At 49.8% G+C, this 19,488-nt stretch overlaps 1 protein-coding gene across 4 annotated transcripts in view; it reads right to left on the bottom strand.

Moving 5' to 3' along the window:
• Positions 1–19,488, bottom strand: part of DAPK2 (death associated protein kinase 2) — a 105,920-nt gene that overhangs the window by 35,516 nt on the left and 50,916 nt on the right. For 2 of the 4 annotated variants that reach the window (XM_053670037.1, XM_037155554.2), the window contains 2 exons: positions 11,420–11,641; positions 2,216–2,354 (listed from right to left, as the gene is read on the bottom strand). In XM_053670037.1, coding sequence (XP_053526012.1) covers positions 2,216–2,354; positions 11,420–11,641 — 361 coding nt within the window. The remainder of the gene's footprint in view (positions 1–2,215; positions 2,355–11,419; positions 11,642–19,488) is intronic. The other 2 variants (XM_053670038.1, XM_053670039.1) reach the window with 2 other exon arrangements.

Below are 19,488 nucleotides of genomic sequence, written 5' to 3'. Positions count from 1 at the left end.
CTGTCAGGCAGGTATCATTGTTTGCATGGAAGCTGGAAAACTTAGTTCAGTTGTATCCTGGTACACGGTAGAGGCAGACACAAATGCTGACCTGGCTAACTCCAGCTGCCGTAGAAGCAGACTATACAGCACAAACCTGCCGAGTTCATGGGCCCTGAGGACCTCCACCAGACCCATTTCCAGCGGTCCCCCATCTTTCTGACACCGGGGACCTGTTTCAGGGAAGACAATCTGTGCACAGACCAGGATAGGGGGATGGTTTCTGGATGATTCACGCACATCACATTCAAACTCACCTCCTGCTGTGCAGCCCCATTCCTAACAGACCCAGACCGGTACCAGTCCAAGGCCCAGCGGTTGGGGACCCCCACATTAGAGAACAGACAAAGGAGGCCGTTTTGAGGCCGGTCTGCTTAGAACCAGCAAAGACACAAAAACAAGCTAACGGCCCATAGTATCACTGGGAAGGAGGCACAGATGTAATGCAGGCAGAGCGTTTCCTGCAAGGGTCTGCCCAGGCCACGCCCTCCCCAGTGACCCCAACTTTTACCTCCTGTGAAGCTCTGTAAGAAATCTTCTGTTGGAGGATTTCAATATACTGTGACAATGACGATGGGATAAGGAGAGGGGACACACAGCAGGTTGCCTCAGGATGTAGAGTAAACGTGGGGGTGAGATCCATGTGCCAGAACAGAGCCCGCGCTCCGATGCAGTCGCTGTGAGGCCATGGGCATGCCGTGGCCGCTGGGCTGTCCCCCGAGTCAGAACTCAGGTGTCAGCCTGGGCTCTGCCATCTCCTTCATCTCCCAAATCTAATCAGGCACCTGATCAATCTTCAGATCAACCTCTGAAGCAGGTCTTAAATCTGTCTCCTCAAATTAGTTTGATGGTTGTTATACCTCACCTGATTAATGAACTAACCTCCTAGCTGAGGCCCTAGGCTGCAGGCTGCCACCGTTCTACCCAACCTTCTGGCCAGAAGGACCCTTTCTGAAACACACACCTGCTCACCTCGCCTCCATGCTCACCTGGCCCCCAGTACCCCTCGGGGTAAAGTTCCACCTCCTTGGCTGAGCTCCCACACCCTCACGTCTGCCTCCTGCTCTCCGCTTAACTCCTCCATCCATTCAGCATATTCACCCTTTGTCTGTACTTCCTTCAATGCATGTGCTACTTGGGGACCATGTACACTGCTGGCCTCTTCCTAAGAAGACCTTTCCCCTCTCACAATGCTTACCCAGCCTTCAAAACTCAACTCAGGCACCACTGTCTCCAGGAAGCCCTCTCAAATGCCCCAGTCTGATTTAAATAATCCTCTTAGACTCCCTAGCCCTGCTGCACTTCCCTCTATCACAACACTTAGAACTGTTGATCTTTCTTTTCTGTCTTCTGTACTAAGTTCACTGGAGAAGAAGAACTAAGCCTAGACAGGGCCTCAGTTGACTCTGTATCTGTAGCAATACCCAGCACAGTGCTTGAAACACAACAGGAGTTTCTGGGTAGAAAAATGAGTAAACATGTCCCTCGGATCATGGGTTAGAGATCTTTATGCTTTGGGTGCCTGTACAGGCTCATCGGTCTGTGCAAAGGAGCTCAGTAACTACGGGAAATGATCATTCTACTTTGACCACACTCTTGCTTTAAGGTCCTGTGTGGTCACAGTGAACCTTCTTGACCCTGAAGAACAGTTACCACAAATGATCGGTGGGAGCTGGATGCAGTTTGATGGCCATAGTATGGGGCGGGCTGGGGGAAGGAGGCCAGTGATCCTGGATACAACTCTGGTTAAGGGATGCTGGAGCGCCGGCCCGCCCCAGCCGTCCCCTCTGAAGGCTTCCAGTTCACTTCCTCGGCAGTTAGCTCATGCTTACTGAAAAGTCCAATCTTGCTGAATGTCTTTGGTTTCGAGGTCCTGTCATTGGCCTACTTATTTACAAATTACGCCCCACCTGTTCCTCAAAGAGGTAAGGAACATGTGGTCTGATTAAGAGGTTACTTGCAGTCCACTTCTGTGAAGAAACCCTAATATGACAAATGAAACTGGGGAGGTGGACGCTTTCCATGGCATCACTTCTCTCCTGGGAGCCCAGAGTTTTCAACTCTGAGATGAGGGAGGAGGGCCACATGGGCACTGGCCCCTCCTGGCAATGACATCGGAAGAGACGAGGCCCATTCTTCCTACATCAATTCTTTTCCCTCACCACCCCCCACTGACCTTGAGATCAAAGTGAGCAATTTTCTTGGCATGAAGGTAGTTCACCCCGTCCAGGATCTGCTTAATGAAGCTGGTGGCCTCTTCCTCACTCAGCGACTCCTTCTGGGCCAGAAAGTCAAATAGCTCTCCTCCGGAGACTCTGCAAGACAGCGCAGGAGGGCCCGGTCAGCCCTGTGCGTCCCCAGGTGGGGCAAAAGCTGCAGCCCTGAGTCTGGCCCCTGAGCACCCTGTGTGGCGAGATCCCCACGCTCCTCTCTGGGCTTTGTGCAGCCAGCACCAGGCGCTGACTTTGCTTCTGTTTGCTGTGGTTATCCCTTTGGGTCACAGCGGTGAGAACTATTCTGAGGGGTTCACCAGAAAGCTCTGGGCTCATGCTCTGGACCAGGTCCCTGGTTACCATGGGTGTCACCTCTCCCCCACATGTGCCTGAGGTGGCAGAGGACAGAAACAAGAGTTGTAGGATAACAAAGAATGACATACGCTGGGCCAGAAACTGGAGGCCCGGATTCCAGTCTAGTCCTGCCACTGACCTTGGACAACTCACTGATGCCCTCCAGGCAGGCCTGTTCCCTCATCTGCAAAATGAGCCCATTGAGCAAGAGGGCTCCTAAAGCCCCTTTCTTTGATTTTATAAAAGATGGCCTAATTTAAACATAAAGACTTATTAATCATAATCATCTCTAAAAACTATAAAATACTACTTTTGTCCTCACATTTCATACCCTTGCACCTTATGATAAATGTGACAGGAATGGGCACCCACAGAGCAAAGGGAATCTCCCCTGTAAAACTAGTTTATAGTTTTATCTGAACTAGGGATTTAGGACTGCCAGATAAAACAGAAGGTTTTTATTTGCTAAATCGGGCAACCCTCTGACAGGTGGTAGGGTATCTAGCCAGCATGTGCTTCTCTGGGGCAGGGGTAGAGCCAAGGGTCACCGCAGGAGAAAGTCTCAGGAAGGGATCTGGCCAAGCGGTCCAGGAATTCAGGGTCACCTACAGAACTTACTTAAAAAGCATATTCACAGGTTCCACCACAGACCTTACCAGATTCTTGAGCAGCAGGGCCCCGGAACCTGTAGTTTTACAATAACAATACCATAACCGCAAGTAACACTCACTGAACACTCACACTGTGCAGAATGTACGCTGCATGCACATCGCCTTATTTAGTCATCACAACTCCCTATGAGTTAAGCCCTGTTACTTTCCTACTTCACAGTTGAAGAGACAGAGATTCCAAGAGGTAAAGTGACTTGCCCAAGGTCACACCACTAGTAAGTCAGGATTCAAACACAGGCAGAATGACTCTCAACCACCATGCCATACTGAGGGCCCTAGGATAATCTTATACAGCCAGAATGGTTTCTGTCCCAGGTTTGGGAATCACTGCCTGCCACCCAGTCTCTCCTATGTGGAGAACATCAAAATCTTCTTTCTCCTTTCTTTAAAAATGTCTGGAAGCACAACTGGACTTACTAATCATTCTTAGCATCACGAAACTAGAATAACAAAACCTGATGTGGTACAATACGAAGTACACAGCACCACCTATTAGTATTGCAACTTAAAATCAAACCTAAATCTGCTTAAGCCTCTTGCCCCGTGCTGTCCAACAGAACTTCTGGCAGCGACGGAAACAGTCTCCACATACGCCGTCCAGTCCAGCAGCCACTAGCCACGCATGGCTACTGAGCACCTGAAATATGGCTGGTGCAACTGAGGACCTGAACCTTAAACTTCACTTTATTTTAATTCATTTTAATGAACAAAGTGAAGTGATGTAAAATATTTTCCTCTAAACACAGCTCTACTGCTTTGGTAGGATTGCATTTTACTCTAACCACTGCATGGCTGATAAGCTGAGATGTGCTATAAGCATAAAATACTTACCCACTGGGTTCTGAAGATGCAGTATGAAAAATAAATGTGCAATATCTCATTAATGATGTTTCTCTTGATCGCATGTTAAAATAATATTTGGTATATATTGGGTTAAGTGAAATATTGTTAAAATTAATTCCCCTATTTCTTTTTACTTCTTATTCATGTGGCTACCAGAAAATATAAAATTGCATGTGTGGTCTGTATTATATTTCTATTAGACAATGCTAATAAGAAGGGTATCTCATTTAGATCTAATTTCTAGTTTACAGGAAATACTGGGGATAGAGGGACAAGTTAACGCCATGAGGAAGGACTGGGCCAAATCCAGACTGTGAGACAATCAACAGGACAAAGGACCTGGTTCCCCAACAAATCACTGGCATCGAAAAAGGGGGAGGAGAAGTGCTCCAGAATAAAAGCGACATGAGAGACAAAGGAACCAAATGCAGTGTGGGGACCTCGTGTGGATGCTTATTCAAACAAAACAACTGTAAAAAGACAGCTGCGGGTCCGTTGGAGAATACTGTTACTTGCTGGAGCACAGACGGCGTCGGCAGTCCCGAGGCTTGCCTGGGTAATCCTGCCAGGGCTGATAGGTACACAGTGGCCGAAGTTTTTAAAACCGTCATCAGTGAGCGAGACCTACTAAATTATTTACATGTGAAAGGACACAGTTTCTGAGATTTGCTTTAAAATATTCAAAATTATTTAAAATTTAATAATATTAAAATGTTAAAGCAAACAAACAGTTGAATAGGAATTTTGTTTGAGACAAGACTGGCACATGTTGATAACTCAAAGCTGAGTGATGTCCATATGGGGGTTCCTGACATTATTCTCTCTACTTTTGTATATGTTTGAAATTCTCCAAAATAGAAGTGAATAACAAACTTCCAGGGGAAGAGGCTCTATGTTCTCCCTTGTCCAACCTCCTACATAATGACTATCACCACATGGAAGTTCTTTCATAACAAATGAAGAAACTGAGGCCCATAGCAGGGGAAGTGCCCATGTAGTGTGCCCCAGCAAGGGGTGCATGGTCAAGACCACGTCCAAGCCCTGGCCACAGTCTCCGTGCACAAACTCTAACACTGTCTCTGTGCACTAGCGTGTGCCTGGGACTGGTTGCCCCAACTCTCTCAGCAATGTCTCTCAGACATCGCCGGGAACAAGAAGGTCTACTCCTCAGCTTGTTTTGACAAGCAAATTAGCCAGGGCACCAAGCAGGGTTCTCCACACAGCTACGGGCAGAGGACAGCGCTCCATCGGCTCCATCCATGGGGACTTCCGTTACGGTGTTATTATTTGTGTTACATGTGGTTAGCACAGGCTCAAGTGGTGGGAGAAGGTGCTGGGAGCACAGTGAGACTTGGGCAGGGCCTGGACAGAGGGAGCAGAGAATGACGGCAGGTGTGACAGGCAAGGAAACAGCACAAGTAAAGCCCGCAATGGGGACGAGAGTGGGACACGTAGGTGGCATTAAGTCCCTGTGCACCCGCTGGCTTTGGAGTGAGGTGAAGGCCTGCTGGAACACTGCTTCTGCCTCTTACTAGCAAGTCGCTCTCTGCCTTGGTCTTTTCTCACCTGTCAAATGAAGCTAAAAATGTCTCCCTAAAGTAGATGGACAGATATCAGAAGTGCATATTCCTGCTGGGATGTGAGCTCCTCAAGGACAGGAGCCATGAATTAGGCTTTATGTCCAGGTCTCCTCCAAATAATAGGTGCTGAGTAAATATTTAGAGAAAGAGAGAAGGTGGGGGGAGAGCGAAAGAGGAAGGTGAAGGGGTGAAGAGAGGGTGAGACAAGATGGCGCCTGCGAGCGTACTGTCTGTCAGAGCAGGGCTGCAGTGCCCCTCTACTCAGAGAGACCTGGGTGTGGCCCACTCTGTCACCCATGTGACCATGGGTGAGGGCATCCTCCGCCCCCTGCCCCGGGGAAGGGGCTGGAACTGGAGCACCCCGGCAGTTGCTGAAGGAGCACCCCCAAGTCTGCTCTGCAGGTCCCAGTGCTCCCTCAACTTAGACTCTGCCTCCACCCTGGGGTGCGGAACATGAGAGTTCCAGAGCCCAGTTTTCCTTCTTGTAAGACAGAAATTTTTAGAAAATAGCCTAATGGCCCCCTTTAGAGAGGGGAGTGGGAAGAATCTTGTTAAACTGGACCAGGGCTATGAGATCCTCAGTCAAGTCCTTGAGTAAACGCCATGCACTACACTGTCCCCAGCAGAGGCCGAGGTGAGGGCTTCATCTGCAGTTTAGTTAGAGTTTGCCAGCTGAGCTTGTGCCTCCTCAAGCAGTCTTTCCCTCGAGACTCACACTCACCCTGAGGGGCAGATGGAGCTACTGTCCTGATTTTCCAAGTGAGAAAACTGAAGCTACCAAGAGAGCAAGCGACTGGCCCAGGGTCACACAGCTAGTAAGCACCAGACCCATGATTTAGGCACAGACCTTCTCAGCTCCAGTCCCCCACGTTATATAGCTGGAGTTGCTGAGGTGGAAAGGAAAGCTCATGGGCACTCTGGGCACCGGGCAAGTCCCCTGGCACCCTGCTTAGCAGCACCATGTCCTTGTCACACCGGGTACCATTATCTGTGTCTCCCCAGCTAGATTATCTTTACATTCACAGCACCTTGTGCAAGAAAGATATTCACCTACAGAAGGTAGGTGAATAAAAGAACAGAGCAAAGAAAAAAATTAAAAATATAAACACAACATAGAATAGATCATATGGAAGTGAAACCTTGGCATTTGCAAGAGACCTAAGGGCTGTTTGCAAATTTTCAAGTCGATAGTGTCCCCCTCGGAAACACACAGGACCCAGCAGCCCTCGCTTGTTAATACTCCCGGACCCTGCGGGGTTCTGTGAGGCTGTGACCTGGGGCACAGCTTACCATGCCCACCTTAAGTGGAATGCTGCACAAATGGAAAAGCATAGCGTGGTGATGGGGACATGTCCAGTCACACAAAGCCCCCGATGTGAAGACTATGTGATGACTTTGGGGGACAGTACCAGCCATTCTGTCTGAAGGTGTGATCTGAGCAGGAGACTCAGTGTGACCACAACTCCTTTGAGTGAAGAAGGAAATAGCCGCAGTGGCCCTTGAATCTCCCCTGGAGATTCAAGAAGATGGAAGGCTGATGAGCCCGCCACCAAGTCCTGGACACCCACGCTGGGGACACTCGTCAATGCTCAGGCAACTCTTCTCAAGGTTCTGTTCATTCCCCCGACAGAGTTTCTCCCAAGGGCCGCTCAGCCCCAAGACCACTTGCTGGGGCCGTTCCCCGCCTCCTCCAAAGCCTCTCTCCTCTCACATCCCAAACCTGTTTAGTTTGCAGAGGGAAAGCAAAGCCTAATAATCTGGGACTCCTCTGCTCCAGAGTCCCCAACGTCAGTCCCCTTCCTGCTGATCTGACCTCTGTGTCCTTCCTCCCTGCAGGTAGGTTTCCCTGCTAGAAACATTTTTCAGAACTCCTTTGAGAATGTGTGTTCCAATGACCTATAGGCAGTGACGTGAAGAATGTGGGTGGAGCTGCCAGGGCCCAGGAAGCTGGACTCAGTTCGGGGAACTGGGAAGCACTGCCTCCACCTTGGAGCCCTCGGCCAGGCCATTCTTTGGTGTGCAACTGCCAGGGACAGCTTCCCACGGACTCAGAGTCAAGGAGGCCCCAGAGTGCCCGGGGCCTGGGATGGGAGAGCTGCCCAACCCTCCCAGGGCAGACATACATTTTTCAGAGCAAGCTTCACATGTGACATGAGTTAATCTATTGAAATTTTGAAAATATCCTTTATACCATATAGAAGTCAACCGTATATACATGGACAACTAAATCCTCCCCAGCCTGGTCTTCAACAGCCCTGACCAGAGGCAGCTACTGCTAAGGAGGTTATGCTTCAGGTAATAACAGCTGAAAGGGACTCAGATCAGAGCTGGGCATGTTCTCCTAGTGCCAGCCACTTCAGCAGAACTCAGGAAGAAGCCCACACCAGACAACAGGTGATAAGGGGCAGTGGTATCAGCATAGAACCATCCACAAACCTGCAAATTGCAACTGAGCATGTGGGCACTGACACCCGTTGAGCAAACCCACTAACCTAGTAGGGCCGCAATGAGGACCAGGAGGCCAAAGGCCCCTGATCAGCCCAATAGGAGTCACCAAGCCCAAACACAAAAGCCCACGGAAAGCCCTTCTCTCCCAGGAGGTCTTCCCTCTCATTCCCTCGTCATGAGTGGTTCAGGCAGTCTTAGCGATTCCTAGCACTCCATGTGGACAGGCACCCTGAGCAGTAAGACAGCTGGAAAGTAAAGGAGGGGAGAGAAAAACTAGGAACAGACAGAACTCAACAAACGCGGCAGTTCAAGCAAGTCACAGCAGCACTAGTGTGACAACTGATGTAATAATGGTGACTGCTCACAAGAAGAGGGCACATAGCTGTTGGTTGACCGTGAGCCCTGTCAGAAGAAACAGGGATATCTCAGGATCACCCCGGACCCCGACTCCTTGGAGTTCCACCAACAGGGAGAAACGGGCAATTTCCACAGCAATTATAGAAACACCAATTAAAACGACAACAAAGTGTCCTTTTATAACTATACAGGGAATAAGTAACGAACCCTGTTTTAAAACAAGTGGCCCTGGGCTAGCCAGGCTTCAGTAAATAGGAACCTGTGTCGCAGGCGGTACTGGTTAACCATCCTGTGAAAGAGAGGATACCGGGAGCCTTAAATATGTCAGCCGACTCCTCCCGGTCCTGAGGATTATCTGAAAGAATTAGTTCAAAAGAAAAGGGGGAAATTATGGGAAGAAAGTTGTTTTACAGCAGTAAAATTTATAATAATTAAAAGCTGGAAAATAAAAACCAAATGATCAAGGAGAGGGAGAGACAGTATGTAGTTTAATGAAACGATACAGTCGGTTAAAAGGGGAAAAGCCACTTAAGGAATCATGTTAACGGGGGGCAAAATAGAGCAGGAAATTCTACAAGTACAGTGATAGTATACAAATAAAGACAGAGGAAACACACAAAAAACCCTAAGTAGCTGTGTTTGGGCAGTTGGATTAGGAATGTAATTTCTCTTTAGTTGCTGTGAAGTTTTTTTGATGATAGACTTTTTAAAGAAATGGCCTGACCTTCCTAGTGAAGGTGGGCTTGTCACTCTCTGCTAGGAATCAGTGTGCCAACCGCTGACCCCTACTTAGCCTGGGGGCTGTCACACCTTGGGGTGTCCACATGGCTGGGCACCTGGTGGGAACCCACCAAGCTTGTTTGGGCCAGGCAGGCGCACACACCAACTAGTCCAGCTGGCTGAGAGGGTCGTGGGAGAAATGCAGAGGACACTGGGAGTTAGAGAAGGGGAGAACATGAGCAACACTATGCATTTAAACACTGAGATGATGATTTAAGAATCAAATGTAAGAGCATTCAAGTGCCCGTCTGCCACATAAATTTATATCCTGGCAACACTAGAGCATTGTTCTCAAATTAGAGTGACCTCAAATGTCAGGTGGTCCACCCCACCTGCAGGCAGGTTAAGTAAGGATGGCTGCCCGGTTTACCGATGAGAGGGGAATAAGGTCACTTTTCCCAAGACCACAAAGTCAGGGGTTGCTGAGACTAATGCCACCGCTCCTCTGCTGACTGGCAGGTGCATCCGTGCCTATGAGGCTCAGAACAGTGTCAGGACAGTGTCTCGCTGCTTGACTGGACACAGCCCCTGTGACTTGTGCCACAGCACAACTCAAACTCTCTTGTCTAGCAGAACCCCACATTTCCACTCCATGGAGACACGTCTAGGAGGGACAGTCCCTGAGAACTTGGTGACACCTATCCAGATTCCAACAGGATGGGCCAGCATCAGGCCACCCTACCTCACGCTCACAGTTGTCTGCACAGCAGTGTGGACGCAAGTCCTGGGGTTAGCTAACCCAGATACGCAGCCTAGCATAGATTAACATTCTGTTCAGAGTTTATAACTTTGCCTTGGTTAACCTGCAACCCCACTTAGATCACCCGAGAATTTATATGTTTTGTGTGATGCGTATGTTGTAATTTGCCAAGTGTCACAGAAAGACCAAGAGGTAATCAGCTAAAATTCCTTCCATAACAACCGCAATCCCCTACGTTGACAATTGCCAGGACTGCTTTCAGGAACAAGCCCCGGATGTTTCTCAGGACCAAGGGACGAACCAGCTGAAACTGCCTGAGACCAGCTGCTTTTAAGACCCTGTAGTGACCTCCTCACAAACTTTTCTCATGATCATACCAACATCTCCAGATGGAGGTGGGCCTTTTCCACTGGTTTTGAACATGCGATGTACATGCAGCCACACTGTCCAACTGCTGGTGCCCTGAATGTCCCCACCTGTCCATGCAGTGACAAAGCTCACCTTGATGTTTATGCAGGACTTCCCCCAACAGAGAGGGATCAGATGCTTTGCTTAAGGGACGCACTGTTCTGGGAGTGACCCTCCCGCGTATTTCTTGCTTATAAGCTCACAATAACATTCCTTTTCACAAAATCATCTCAGAGTTGTCTCTTGGCTGGCAGCGGTTGAGAGTTTGGACCAAGGTTGGTCCCCTAACATCAGCCCCACCACTTCCTGGCTTCCAGACCGGGTAAGTGACCTGGTCTCTCAGCATTCTTGTTGGTAAAGTGGGACTAGGAAGAGTCTCCCAGGGACAGGGCTATTACGAGGAGTAACTGAGGTAAGAGCTCTGCTTGGCACAGTGAATGCCAAGGAACCTCACTGCGTTAGTAGGACATGTCCCTCGTCACAGTCCCTGTGAGGACCGAACAGATGGCAAGCATGAAACATGTGGCAAATGCTCTCTAAATAATAGTTATTATAACAATAAAGGCATCACAACACAAATGCAATGAATTTTTCCAGGAAAGGGCTGGAGAAGGGCTTTGCCAAGCCCGAAGGGTGTTTGCTCTTCCCTTGACCTTAGAACAGACCCCTGCCTGACAGCCTCCCCTGCTCCCCTCTCTCCCATCCCCCCTCCCCCTCCCACCCATTTGCCAGCCAGGAAATGGCCCCAGCCTCAGCCATGTCTTCCCTTTGATCCCCAGGGCCCAATAAAAACCAGACCTAAATAAACTGTTGCCCTCTGCTGCCCTTTGTCCCTGCTGCTTGGACCCTGCTTTGGCCCAGGTTTTAAAGGAGGCTGGGGGTAACTGAGGGGAACCACCCACCGCCGACTTGATCTCCTCTGGCCAAGCTTAGGTCTGGCTGCTGCTGCCCTCCGGAACCTGCGGCTGGAGCTTCCGCCGCCCCGCCTGCCCTGCTGCCCACCATGGGCCCCAACAGCCCACTCACAGCTCCAGGATGAGCACCACGTCGGTGCGGTTCTCGAAGACGTCGTGCAGCGTGATGATGTTGGGATGCAGCACCTGCCGCAGGATGCTCACCTCCCGCTCGATCTCCTCCCGGCACACACCCCGCCGGCTGGCCCGACTCTGCCGCTTCTTGATGAACTTGGCTGCATACTCCAGCCCAGTGCTCTTCTCCCGGCACTTCTTCACAATGGCAAACTGGCCGCTGTGGGGACACAGATTCACACAATTAGGGTGTCACTGTGGCCATCAGGGAAATGACCTGTCAGCCCCCAGGCAACATGAGGGCAGAGTCACTCTGCTGAGCAGGACAGACCCTGTCGCCAGCAGCCAGCATCCCCACCTGGCCATCAAACAGTGGCTGAGTGGGGCAGGCACTGAGCTTCCCTTCTGTTCTTGAGACTCCCGAAGGAATGTTAGCGTTGTCCTTTCCAGAGTACAGACGTGAACACTGCGGCCCTGGAAGGTTATCGATCTGATCAAAGCGACACAGCCTTGTCATTCCAAAGCCCCAGCTAGAACCCAAGTCTAGTATTCACCAGAGGAAATCACAATGTCCAGAGGTTTATACTAGATAATAAAAAGATTAAAAAGGAAAAACAAAAAAAGACCAGCAGGGCCAAAATACTAATGGTAACCATCGTCCAGCTGTGTCTCCCATATCTGGATACAAGGGTAGATTTGTCCATCTGGAATTGTGAGGTAACAAACACCTCTATATTCTCATTTTTTCCCTTTTGCCTCCAACCCCCTCCTAACAAATAAAATCTCAATTACCCGACATGAGCCAAGCAACTGACAAAGGGGGACCAAACAGCAGGCAGATGATGCACCTGACGTAAAGACAAGGACGAAGGGCGTGCGCGCTGGGCTGGCGGGGATCCTGGTGGGGCTGGAGGCAGCCTAACACTGTCAATACCTGTAGTGGGAGCTCATTGCAGTGAGAGAACTGATGGGACCATGGAGCTGTAAAGTGTTTGGGAACTGAGGCACAGAAGTCAAGGCGTTCTCCTGAGGGCATCAGAGAGTTAATGGCAGAGCCAGGCCCCAGAGACAGGCGCATAGCCCACCATCCACAAAGCCTCTAAGGTACAGGGGTCAGGGCTGGGCCTGGAAATCCCTCTCTCTGTGGACCGAGACAGCAGCCACAATCTGGTGTCCATGTGGCTCTGAGCCAGCGTCCCTGAGTGCTCCCACCCTAGGGAGGGGCAGCAGCCTCTGTTTCACCATCTCAGTCCAAACGGCCAGTGGGGGCAGCGCTGAGTCCCAGAGACTGCCCCATGGCCACCCCCCTTCCCCCCAGGAGTCTTCCCACTCCCCGTGCGCCATTTTCCGTCGTTGCCCCATGTTTTCTTGCTATCCACAATGCCCACTGCTTGAGACAGAACCCAGAACATCTTAGGTTAAGCTTAAAAAGGGTCCACCAGACTCCACACTTAGGATGTACTCTCTTACTGGCTCTGGGGTAAGAGCTACACCATAAAATACTCAGGAGACTTGCCTCAACCTCAGAAAATAGCATCACATCTAAACCATTGCATTACTAGAATAATACTCCGTGAGGCAACCTTCAAAATAAACCTAAGTGAGAAAAAAGAGTCAAGTAGAGCAAGCAGGGAATATGCCAACCTGCCGTGGCAACCCCCTTAGAGATGCCACCAGACACACATCCTCCACTCACTCAGAGCTGGCTGAGCTTCTGCTCTGTGCGGGCTTTGTGCTGGGCAATCGAGGGCAGGGACCGAAGGCCCAGACACAGGTACAGAGGGAGCTCTGGGAAGGGAGAGGGCCCTGGGGCCTGGGCTGGGCAGAAAAGGCTTGGTGGAGCCAAATTTATGTTACACTGTCCACTAACGTTAAAGTTTCAGCTATGTATGTCCCAACATTGGCTCTCGGCTGTCCACACACCCGGCTGACGCAGGTGGAGTGAAGCCAGTCCTCCCAAAGCCAGAGAGAATACATTCAGCAAGATCTCTAACACAGCTGGTGACGAGGAGCCACTCTGGGCCTTGGGGACATCGGGTCCTTTAGCGAGTGCCAGCAAACACTTGACGAAGCTTCCAGTCCTGGCGGCTGTGAGTCTCAGCACCGGGATGGCCACACTCCTCTCCTCCTGCTCTGGAGCCTCCAGGGGCCTGGCGTCAGCGGCCCTGAAGGCAGACAGCTCCCTCTTCCCAGCTGACTGATGAGAAACAGAAGCTTAAGGATTTTAAGCAATTTATGGAAGCTTACAGAGCATGGAGGTGGAGGCACAGGGTCTTTATAAGGCAGAAATAAGTATTTCAGGTGACCTTGATGTAACTTCCTCTATTCTTAGGAGGGAAACAAAAGCATTTCTCTGTATTGCATGCTTAAAAAATTCTCCTGACTCTCAAAAAGCAAAGGAGTGTTTGCTTTTCCTGATTGAGTTCTCCCTTTGTGAGAGCAGCTGTGGCAATGAGAGGGGACTGGGGTCAGGCCTAATGAGCAAGCCTCTTCCTCCCACCGAAGGAGGTATTTTGAGAGGGGGTGACCAACTGGGAGTCAAAGCCCAGGCCAGAGCCCTCAGCGCCCCTCTCCTCACAGGGTGGGGTCCTCTTCTCAAACTGCCCTCGGGAGCCTCAGGAGAGCCAAGGTGAATTGCTGTTTTTTCTCTCTCCTTGGGCTGTTCCTGGGAAGAGTGGAGAATATGCCGTACTAGGGGCAGACCCTGGCCACAAAAGCAGGCTTCAAGGTCTGGTTCAGAACTTAAGCTGTCACCTTGGGCAAGAGGCTACCTGCTCTGAGTGTCAGTTTCCTCTTCTGTAAAATGGGAATTATGAAGACTGGAAGTATCTGGAATGCTGGCCCATAGTCAGCACTAACAAATGGTAGCTATTATGACAACCCGTTTGTGACTCACGTGAAGGCTGAGTAAGAGGCATTAGACACAGCAGCCGCTGATTTAAATGGTCTGCAATGTGTGGCCAGGGAATCCGTGCCATTCAAAAAGCCTCCCTGAGGATTCCAGTGCACAGTCAGCTGGGGGATGTCTCTGGTCTGAGTAATTAGACAATTCTTTTCATCCTTAGAGCAGTGGTCCTCAACCCTGGCTGTACCTTGGAATTGTGTGGGGCATTAGAACTACTGGTGCCTGGGTCCCATCTCCAGAGATGCTGTTCTTCTAGGTCGAGGCCACAGCCTGGAAATCAAGATACAGCAGATCCTTGAATAATGTCATTTGATTATAACAAATGAGGAGATGCTATTGAAATTTAATTCTTGTTATGTCAATTAGTCTATGGTAAAAGTTGGTTTCTTTACATATTGTTTTGCTTAAAGTTGCAGAATCTGCTGATGACATTAAGTGAGGACGTAACCATGCTTAAAAGCTCCCCCATGACTCCACTGTGCGGCCAGGGCCAAGAAACCCTGACTTACAGCAGTTCTCCGATTATCTGCACTTCACAGAAGAAGACCCCACACAGCTGTTCCTCATTTTATTCCTTGTCCTTTTCCTTCCCCTCTCCAAGAGTTCTTTGATCTGACAGGAAGGGAGGGGGGAAGGGAAGCAGGAGGGGAGTGCTGTCCTTCCCACGAGCATGGTTTTTATTTGAGGGGTCCTCAATCTAACTGCCCCAATATTTATTTGCATATCAAGAAAGAAGATCACCCTGGGCCTTGGGGGATACCAGGAGTGGAAGTTTGCATTCAGGCACACCCTGGTCACCGTACCCAGAGCAGACACACCAAGGCCAGGCCTGAGCGGACTCATGGGCAGGTGAAAAAGTGACAGTGATGGGCTCTTGTCTACTCATCAGAAAGGTTCCAAAGCCAGAAGTGCAGGCCCCACAGCGCAGAGGTCACCCAGTTAGGCGATGGGGCCAGGGGTGACAGTGAGGGTCCCTCTAAGGTTGGCATTATGCAGGGAGGAAACAGAGGGGAGTCATCCAATCTTTAATGGAGATCATTGCCAAAACAATTATGTTGGCGATGATCTCCATTCAAAAATTAAAAAATTATGGGAATGCCAAAACAGCGATACACGTGAGCAAAACACGCATACTTCCCCCCACAGCACCAGTCAATACCCAACCCACAGTCAGTTGCAGCAAAGGGCTAATAGTTAGGAGGCCTGATTCCCAGTCCTGATCTGCCATCAAAATTTCATGGGCTCAAACAAGGAACCTCAAAAAAGCTACCTCTTAGAAAGCACCAAAGACAACTCTGAGCCTGAGACAACTCTGAACAAAAATAAGGGCTTTCCCTTCACTCTCCAAATTCTTAGCTCTTGGCTGGTGTCCAAAGACTTGTATTCTAGTCAAAGCCCCAATTAGCCATGAACCTGGGCAGTCTGTTCAACCTCCGGGGCCTCAGTCCCCTCCCTTGTCTGATGGGGATAAGAAAACCTGGCCTGCGCAGCCCACAGGATTGGTGAGGAAATCACAAGGTAATGCCTGAGAAAGGACTTCACCATCCAGCGCTATACAAAGGCAGGAGGCGTGGGTGGGTGGAACTCTGCGCCTGAGGCTGGCTTGCAAAAGTCACGTAGGAAGGCAGTAAATCTGCAAGTCACAGAAACCACCTTGCCTGCTTCTGCCAGTATACTGTCCTGCAATTATGTGAGGAACACAACTCCCTTGCCAGATGGAAGGCTCAGCTCCTCACTCACTCAGCGCCCTGGGAGGACAGAACACTCTGCACAGAGAATGAGACAGATGGGCCTCGTTCCAGACTCCAACAGGGCCCAGGATGGCACCCCATGAGGGTCTCCTTCTATCTGGCCTGGAACCAAATGATAAGGAGTGAATCTAGCACAGTTCCTCAGCCCCCAAACTGGTGTTGGTGTCTCCAATACCAGCTCCAAAGCTTCATGGAAGAGTCTGGTTTGACTGCCCCCGAATTCTTCACTGCCATAGGGGATGAACCCGGGCATGACCCAAATCTCACACCCTTCAGATTTTGTATAGCAATGTGGTCATTACAATACTTATACCCAGTTTTTCTTTTGATAACTTAATTCTGTATTTATTCCGTTAATATTGAAAACTTAATTTTGTATTTATTCTATTTATATTTACAGTTAGTTCAATTTCACAAATCAGAAAACGTGAGGTTCGGGGAAGTGAAGTGACTTGTTAGCTGAGCCAGGGAGCAGGCCCTGAGAGCAGGGCAAGGCCCTCCAGCTTCAGCGAGATCGTGAGGTAACCAACAAGCAGTGGGGTGTCAAGCAGTGGGGTGTCAAGCAGTGAGGAGAGGGGCCCGCCCTGGAAGGGAGATGCATTTTTGTCACTGATTGTTTAAATTTGCCAGCAAGTGTGATAATAAAAAGCAGACTGACCTTTATTCAATTTTATCACTGGTTTTGAATTCTTAAAAGACAATGCACCTGTGTGGCCTGCACCCAGCAGACCATTCCTCCTGCCCACTGGCCCCCGCCTGCCAGGGGAAGCCACAACCAGACAGGTGTACACGGGCAATGCTCCAGGGGCTGGCTGCTACAGGTGTTTTGTGAGGTCTATGAATGGGGTAAGCCTAATTCATTCTCTTGCTCAGTAGCTCTAAAGTGTCCACAACTTTTTTAACTTGCCCCGAAGTCACCCTTTACCGAGGCGGAGGCGAGGGGAAGCTGCATGGAAGGCAAACCCAGGGATGAGATGCCGTGTGAGGGGAGAGGTATCAAATGGGAAGTCTTCCAAGGCAGAAGGACGCGGAGACCAGGTTCTTCCTCCTGCTTCCCCTCAACAGTCACTGCAGTTCCCCTTCCCACCCTGGAGAACAATGAGCAGATTCCTCTGGAATTACCCTGCAAATTTTCAGGGCCACAGGCAGGGATAATGCTTAGAAGCTTCCAGTCAAGGTCACCCCAGGTGCAGCTCACTAGGTGAAGAGGATGAGACCTGTAGCTAACATGTTTCAAAGTCCTGGGCAGGGGCAACTCGAATCTGTAGTCGGATTGGCCTGATTCCAGAGGACCTAACGCCCAGACCCTACAGCAACAGCCTGTCTGGGAATGGGGTCACCGAGCCCTTTCCTCACTCCTCTGTCTGGTTAGGCTTGACTGTGGGGACTCTGTGGCTGCCCTGCCCCTCAGCTCCCCCACCCCTTTCTAACATATTCGGCCTCCAGCCAGACCACTCCTAGTTCCCACGAGTAAGATCCTTCCCCCCCACTGCCTGAGTGAACAACCTGTCTCTAATTTCCTATATCCAAGTCCAGAATTTCGAGTCAAAGACCCAAGTTTTGTTTCCACTCCACTACTTTTAGCAAATCACTTACTCTGAGTCTTAGCTTCCCTTGCATGTAGTAACACAGACCTGAGACAATCCCAGTCTCACCAGGTTGCAATGAGATTGACATGGGGCATTTATGTTAAATCTTATGCAAACTGTAATTTCTCTGTGAGTGTGAACTGTTCTTTCTCTCCATCCACCGGATCACCCTATCTGGATCTTGGACACCACTTTCTGATCCCAGCATATTCTTGAACCTCATTCAGCCTCACTGAACCCCATTCTCAGATCCCAGCTTAAAAATAGAGAGTGCTGGGGAGGACCGTGGCAGCCGAAGAGCAGGGTCCCCAGGTGGTGCCACGATCCAGGAAGGCAGACAATACCTTAGAACACGGTTACCGGAGGTCAGGGCAAACCAGGGATTAGATATCCAGGAGGAAGCCAAAACAGGGTGAAGAAATATAGTTATGGAAAGTTGGAGCACAGTGTGGGTCAGGGTCTCAGGCCACAGAGATGAGGGTAAGGAGCAAAACTTTATGAAAAGCCAGGTGGGCAGTACATCAGGAACTAGGTAGGCCAGCGAAGAGTGAGAGGCACAGCTGAGCTGCAGCGGGGCCACACGTGGTGGGAGGGGACTCTGGAGTGGACGGAAACATCAGCACAAGGCCTGGGAACACAAGAGCACCCAGAGCCACTGAAGTGGCCTTTTCTCCCAGCCAGAGACCAGGACCCGCTGTCTCAAGAACCCGTTTCCCCTCTAACCATGTTGTCAATGCCTCTCCAGTCTCCTGACAATGGTTTTTAAATTTATCTGAGGTGTAGAACTCTCTCCAATTAATCCTGCACAGAAGCCCAATAGGTAAACTGGATGAAAAACAGTACTTGTTTTGGGGGAGAGGCACTCAGCCCACCTAATCAAAGCCCACCTCCATGATGCATAAAGGAGCTTCATGGATCCCCCAAAGCTCCTGGGAACAATTTGAGAAGTATGCTCTATGGCAAGGAAGCATGTTCTTCAATCATTCCAAAGCAGTTTCAAACCATAAATGACAAAAAAAAAAAAAGGAAAAATAGAAAATACTGATACTTCTCAAAATTATTACCTAGTCTTACCAAGAAGTCCAGCCCGTGGTGGACTCTGCTGTTGACTCTGACAAAGCCAAGCTCAGGGTCAACCGTAGGGAATACATTTAGGATAAGCATCAGGAACCAGAAGTCTCCAGGGAGCTGAGCCCTGACCTATACATGGCCCCGGTCCACAAAGTCACAGGTGTTTGCCCGCGCAGGCCTGCGGCAGCTGCTTTCACAGGTTAGCTCATTGAATTCCTGGCCCTGAAGACTGACTTCCTTCCTCTGACCTTTTTTCTTAAGCCAGAAAAAAAAAATACTTCTAAAGCACAAAACAGAAAGAATTGTTGAGCAGAGCCAAGTTGGGCTGAGGTATGATTACTTTTCAGGATCTATTTTTAAGCATAAGCACATTTTGAGGCTGTCCTCAAATGAACATGAGTTCACAAGTCCAGTACCTGAAATTAGGTTTGATTTCAGATGGACTTGGTTATATCGAGAAAAGGTTTCACTAAAAATGCAGCTCAGAGGCCCCCGGCATTGCCCGCAGTCTAGAGTCTAGATTCCAGACGTGGACACGAGGTAGGTTACCGCGGAAGTGTTGGGCTTGGAGGACACCGTCTGCCCGCACACCGTTCCCACTTAACTGTCCATCCACCAATCCACTCATTCACTCATGTATCCTCCATCCCTCATTTATCAATCAGCATCCTACGTTCTATAAACAGGGTCCAACTTGAAGGGCTTATAGTCAACTGGGGAGATCCGACAAAACAGTAATAGAAAAACAAAA

The sequence above is a fragment of the Artibeus jamaicensis genome, unplaced genomic scaffold (genome assembly GCF_021234435.1).
Source record: "Artibeus jamaicensis isolate MK-2021 breed Jamaican fruit bat unplaced genomic scaffold, CSHL_Jam_final contig_548, whole genome shotgun sequence".
Lineage (NCBI taxonomy): Eukaryota > Metazoa > Chordata > Mammalia > Chiroptera > Phyllostomidae > Artibeus > Artibeus jamaicensis.
This window is presented reverse-complemented; position numbering and strand designations above follow the sequence as displayed.